General features: G+C 32.3%; 1 protein-coding gene across 1 annotated transcript; it reads left to right on the forward strand.

Moving 5' to 3' along the window:
• The first annotated feature begins 1,321 nt into the window (after positions 1-1,321).
• LOC119542727 (olfactory receptor 6C74-like) lies at positions 1,322-2,230 on the forward strand. Its single transcript, XM_037847405.1, has one exon. It carries the CDS (start codon positions 1,322-1,324, stop codon positions 2,228-2,230), a length of 909 nt encoding a protein of 302 aa, XP_037703333.1.
• The last annotated feature ends 3,826 nt before the right edge of the window (positions 2,231-6,056 follow it).

Genomic DNA, 6,056 nt, shown 5'->3' on the forward strand with positions numbered 1-6,056 from the left:
TCCACAATAATAAAAGCAAAGCAATCACCAAGGCATTCTTACGAAGCACAACAATGAGAAATTTTAATTTAAACTTCCAAAATTTTTATGATTTCCTCTTAAAAAAGTGAGTATGTTTATCATTCTTCCTGTTAATGCATCTGTTTTTTTTTTATCAAAAAAATGAAACAATATAAAGAATGGATAGGTCCATCATTTGCTTAAAATAACTAAACATTTTAGCCATATTTCTCAAATTCAGAAACACAGGCAACTATTACAGAATTCTAACAATAAATCCTTAATACAAATTTTGATAATATATTTCATGTTTGCCTAATAGTGGAGCAGAGTCATAAATGAAATGCCAGTTTTTCTTAAGGATTGATGATATGAATATTTCAGCATTTACTTAATTCTTAAAATATTTGTACAGCTTTATCTGTTGCTTTGATATAAATATGTATATTCCTTTAAACTAGCAGATCTGCATAAATCACAAGAAATCACTGTTAATTGAGAATCCATAACCATGTGCTTCATTATCCAAGAGACGGAAAATTTTGAAATGAAATATAGAAGACCAATCACATAAAATCTAAGGAATTCACTTGAAAATGTTTTTTTTACATTAAAGAAATAATAGACTAACTGCACCAAGTACCAGTAAAAACTGGAATATGTATTAGCTCTAAAAAGTAATTTTCATTTACAGACTCTGAACATGAAAGGTAATGTGTTTACTAAAAATTCGTTTACACCATAGGATATATAGTGTTATTTAACAGAGTTTAAACATTGACTTGAAACAAATTGTATATGACCTATAAATATGTTTTCAAACTGAAACATTCTGCACAAATACATCTAAATTAAGTAGAGGTGTTTTTCTCTCCCTCCACCTCTAGGCTTGCTGCTTGATAAAAGCCACCAAGGATATTGAGAAGCAGGAATAAACAATACATTTTTTCTGAATCAACAGTGGTTTTCTTTCACCCAGTGCAAACACAGTGATGCAACTGTTCAGAATATGTGAAAATGAGACTCTTGGAAAACTGGGATACATAGATAATCCAAGAAGAATGCAAATCTGTATATGATAACTGCAGAGAATTATAGATAAGTGGATATAGTAAATGAACATGTAGATTGAAAACAAATAGGAAAGATGTATAATATATATCTATTGCACTGTTTAGTCTGTATATTATTTCAAAGCACTTTTGTAATGATTCATTTGGCTTTTCAATACACTTTCAAAATTGTCTGTTAAAAACTTCCAGTTTGGGGTGACTTTTCTTTTTATTTTCCTTCCAGCTCTTAGAAAAGTGTGGATACAGCCATGAAAAACTCTACAAAGCCGACATTGTACATTCTGCTGGGGTTGACAGATAATTCAAATTGGCAAATTGTGTTATTTTTTTTTCTATTTATAACCTATATATTTAGTATCTTAGGAAACCTGACGATCATCATGCTCACTCTCCTTGATTCCCACCTTAAAACACCCATGTATTTTTTTCTGAGGAACTTTTCCCTTTTAGAAATTTCAATGACTACAACTTGCATTCCTAAATTCCTAGTCAGCCTAGCAACAGAGGACAAAACAATTACCTATAATGCTTGTGCAGTCCAGTTATTTCTGTTCATTTTTTTTGGAGCAGCAGAGTTCTTCTTATTAGCAGCCATGTCCTATGACCGCTATGTGGCCATCTGCAAACCCCTGCATTATACAACCATCATGAGCAGCAGGGCCTGCACCAAGCTGGTCTTTATTTCTTGGTTGGTTGCATTTCTAGAAGTCCTTCCAGGGATGATCATGGGTCTCCAGTTGGATTTCTGTAGAGGCAATGTAATTGATCACTTTGTATGTGACTATGGCCCTGTTCTTCAGCTCTCTTGCACAGATACCAGGCACATAGAACTCTTCTGTTTTACATTAGCCTTAGTGACACTTCTTGTCACCCTGATGCTAGTGATTATCTCTTACACACTTATCATAAGGACGATTTTGAAGATTCCGTCTGCACAGAAACGGAAAAAGGCATTTTCCACCTGCTCTTCCCACATGATTGTCATCTGCATTTCATATGGAAGCTGTATCTTCATGTACATTAAGCCTAATGCACAGGAAAGGGTGGCTTTAAATAAAGGTGTGGCAGTGCTCAATACTTCAGTTGCCCCCCTCTTAAACCCTTTCATTTACACTCTGAGGAACAAGCAAGTCAACAAGCCTTCAGAGATCATGTAGGAAAGATGTTTTCTTTCTTCTCAAGTAAATCCTTTTGTCTGCAAAAAACGTGAAAATAGAAGTTGTACACTCACTTTGATCTATGATGCCCAAATCATCTTAATTTTACATCTTCTTTTATTCCCTCCACCCAGTTGTGACCAATATTATCATTCATTTTTGTGTAACATTCTCCTAAATTCTACTCTTTTCAATAGGTTCTTCTAGATCTAGAATTCCTTTGATTAAGATAACATATTTCTGTTCATAACTTCAACTCTCTGATTAATCTACATTTTAAACATATCAGAATGAAGCATCGCTATATTTCTCATGTCTTCCTAATCTGGAAAAATAAATTTAAGTGTCCAGAATTTGTGTTTATAATTCACTTACCCTCAGTAAATAGAATGTTTGGCATATTATTAATAAATGTAAATTTACTGTATTGAATTTAGCAATAAATTTCAAAATAGAATCTTCTTATATTTTCAATGAGATATTTTAGCTTCTACATTTCATGAATGAGATAATCAGTGTTGATAAGAATTAAGAAATGTGTCCAAAGTCACGCAAACAGTAACGGAAAGCCTTTATTTAAATAAATATAATCTGATTCCAGAGCACATGTGCTTAATCATTGCTGCCCTCTGCAATTAGATGTAACTTACTGACCTCTACATGATACATTTACATTTTTTTAGTAACATACTATTTTAGAATTTTCTGTATTAATATATAGTTGGTTCATCTTGATGTCACGTTATTTATCTTGAGAATGAGCTTCTGTTCAAATGTAAATAGATATCCAATACATTCTTCAGGAATTAAGTCAATATATTCAATATTTGGAATTCACAGAACTGTTTGTGAGTATACAGTGTCTTATAATTCTCTTTCTCTGCTTTGCCTCATTGAATTGGGAAAGGAGAGAGGGATAGGTGGTATGAAACATTTGTGGCATATGTCTACATATAAACCAGGACCTTTTGCTGTTTCTGATTTTCTGGGTTACTATCTTTCATCAAATGTCTCTAAACTATGATGGTAATGATTTATCTGTGATTGTTGACCTGCTATTAAAACATCACTAAGTTTTTTGGTCTTTAAGTAAAGTCATCAAGGAATAAACATACATATATGAGTAAGACATCATTCTTTCATATATGCAGATAAAAAAGGTATACACTATGAAAGATGAAAATAATTCTGAGATTCTGTGAAATTTATTTTGATCGCACTAGATTCTCTGTTGTAGAAGAGCATCAATTATAGACTGTATTTGCAATTGGTAAGTGAGCCCAGAACTGCAGATCAGTAAACACTTATTTGCTTCCAAATGGACAATATTCTTCTTTAATCCATGGAAATTTTTATTTTTTAATTGGAACCTGAAGTACACACCTGAAGAGATCTCCATCATCTCTTCACAGTAGAGTTAAAGTTAGCTGCTCTTCTGGGGTGACTACCTGTTGTCATTCTCTTAGAATTCCAAAAATTTTAGTTCTCAGGTACAGAAACAAAAAAAAGATATTTCAGAATTTATGAATATACATTTAGAATTCACTAATTATTTTCTCCACCAGATTTGAAATTCACAACCAACCAAAAAAGTAAATATTAATATTTTTATTTTATGTGCTTATAAATCGAGACTCAAAAATTAACTTGCCCATGGTTTCATGGTTTGCCAAATAAATTTGGAACTTCAGATTTTAAAAGCCATGAATCAAGAGAGTAGACAAGATTGAAGTGGTAAAATTGTGTTAACAAAGTGCTAAAGTAAATGTCTTCTATTTGATATTAACCCCTCCAATATATATCTTCTTCCCATCATATTACTGTAGTTACTGTTGAAATTCAAATTATCCTTTTGCTTTTAGTTTCCCCCTATTTAGTCATCTTGCTCATGAATATTTCAACAGGGAAACTTTTCTAATGTGAAATACTATGTTTCTTTAAAAAATGTGGTAACTCCTGACTTTGTCATTAACATCATCTGTTTCTCTTTTCAAATTGTCTTAAATCTAGAATCAGCCCTTTTTCTTCCCACAATTTCCCATAAACCCAATTTTTAGACTGGCTAGCCTCAAAGTATTTCCAAAAAATATATAATAATAAAAATAAAAAAATAAAAACAGCAACAAAAAAACTGTATTTGCCCCTGACATTGAAATTCACAACTTTGCTCATAATGTTCTCTAACCTTTATTATATAACTCCCTGTTTGCTGCTTAATTACAGTGTGCATAACTTTCAAATCTCAGGTGATTGTAACTGTCTATAAACTAAATATGAAGCAGCTATATTATGTGGCTAGCATGCTGTCAATTGCTATCCTTCACAGCAATGAAAGAAATGAGTAAATAAGCAAAAAATATCCCTATATATTCAAAAGTATTCTTGAGCTCCACACTGAACTCAAAAAATAAAAATAATTACAAAAATAGGATAAGGCATAATGATCATGTGTCTATGAAAACGTGTCTATAGGGCATATAAAGAGGAGTTTTCTTGTAGAAAGTGTGTTGTAGCCTGAAAATGGTAAGGCCATATTGAGAGATAGACTGGGAACAGTAACTCTCTTTAAGAACTTGAATTTTATGTCAAGAAAAACGAGTTCTATTTCATCTGTATAATATCATAGAAGAAAATACTTCCAATGATCAAAAAGATGTATTTATTCATTATAAAACAAGCAAGACAATTTTACTATTAAAATAATCTCAGCTCTTTGTGTCACATAAAATTATTTATCAAGCTTTGGTTTTAAAACATGGAAAGCTCAGGTACTGGGCGATTAAATAGTGTTCAATGTCAAACAATCAGCCTGTGGTCTTGTTAGGTTATGAATATGGGGAATCTGCCTCCATAGTTTATGCATAAATAGTAGGCTATTAAAACTCCAAGTAAAAAGAACATATATGACCATTAGAACTCATAAAAGTGGATTGAATTGATAGCTAATCACTTTTATTTCTCATTGGCTGGTAATGTTTAAAAAGGAAATGGATAACAATCTCTTGGGGATTCTATAAAAGCAATTTCTGTGTAAACTGGAGTAGATTAACATCAATCCCTTTCCCACTCTAATTTATTTTTTCTAAATCTATAGGGCCTACAGATTAGGTAATGCACTGTAACTCAAATCTCATGATTGCCTCCTAGTTCTTTCAGTGAATATTGCTATGTACTTTGTAGAGAGTAGTCTGAATGACAAAAAAAATTGATAAGATGCACCACACGTGCATATTTTGTCTCTAACTAGGTTGTAAGCTTACTATAGACACAGGGGAAATCTCAGACTACTCTGCAGTCACTATTGCCCAGCAGACATATTTGAAACACTATTCCATTATAGGATAATTAAATTATTGAAATTGTAGTAATCACATTAGATTAGAAATTTGTACTTGATCATTTGTTATTAATGCATTTAACATTCACTCAGTCAACCACACCGATGCAGAGTTTTCTATGTGATTGAAGTACCACATCCTGAATGTGTGTCATGAATGCCAAATAAGCACTCTATTACAGCCAGTGCACTGGGTCCTTTTTATTTACTGGAATGCTTCTATACCAAGTGTTGAATAACTACCATTCTAAGCACCTCAATCCTAATCACTGCTAGGTGTTAGCAGTTTAAGGTAAAGGAGAATTTGATCAGGTGTGTCTTAGACTGAGAGGTTATGAATAATTTATGAAATATCACTCCTTCCAGCACATGGCTTGCTGATTAGTCCACAATTTTTTTTCAACCTGTACATCATTTTTTAAAAGACCTCTGGGTAACAATTGGCCACACTTTTTCATGCACAGTATAACCTAAGAAGCTTATTAAGAA

The sequence above is a fragment of the Choloepus didactylus genome, chromosome 8 (genome assembly GCF_015220235.1).
Source record: "Choloepus didactylus isolate mChoDid1 chromosome 8, mChoDid1.pri, whole genome shotgun sequence".
Classification (NCBI taxonomy): domain Eukaryota; kingdom Metazoa; phylum Chordata; class Mammalia; order Pilosa; family Megalonychidae; genus Choloepus; species Choloepus didactylus.

Coding starts and splice junctions, on each gene's coding strand:
- LOC119542727 (XM_037847405.1), top strand. CDS start 1,322: ATGAAAAACTCTACAAAGCCGACATTGTACATTCTGCTGGGGTTGACA.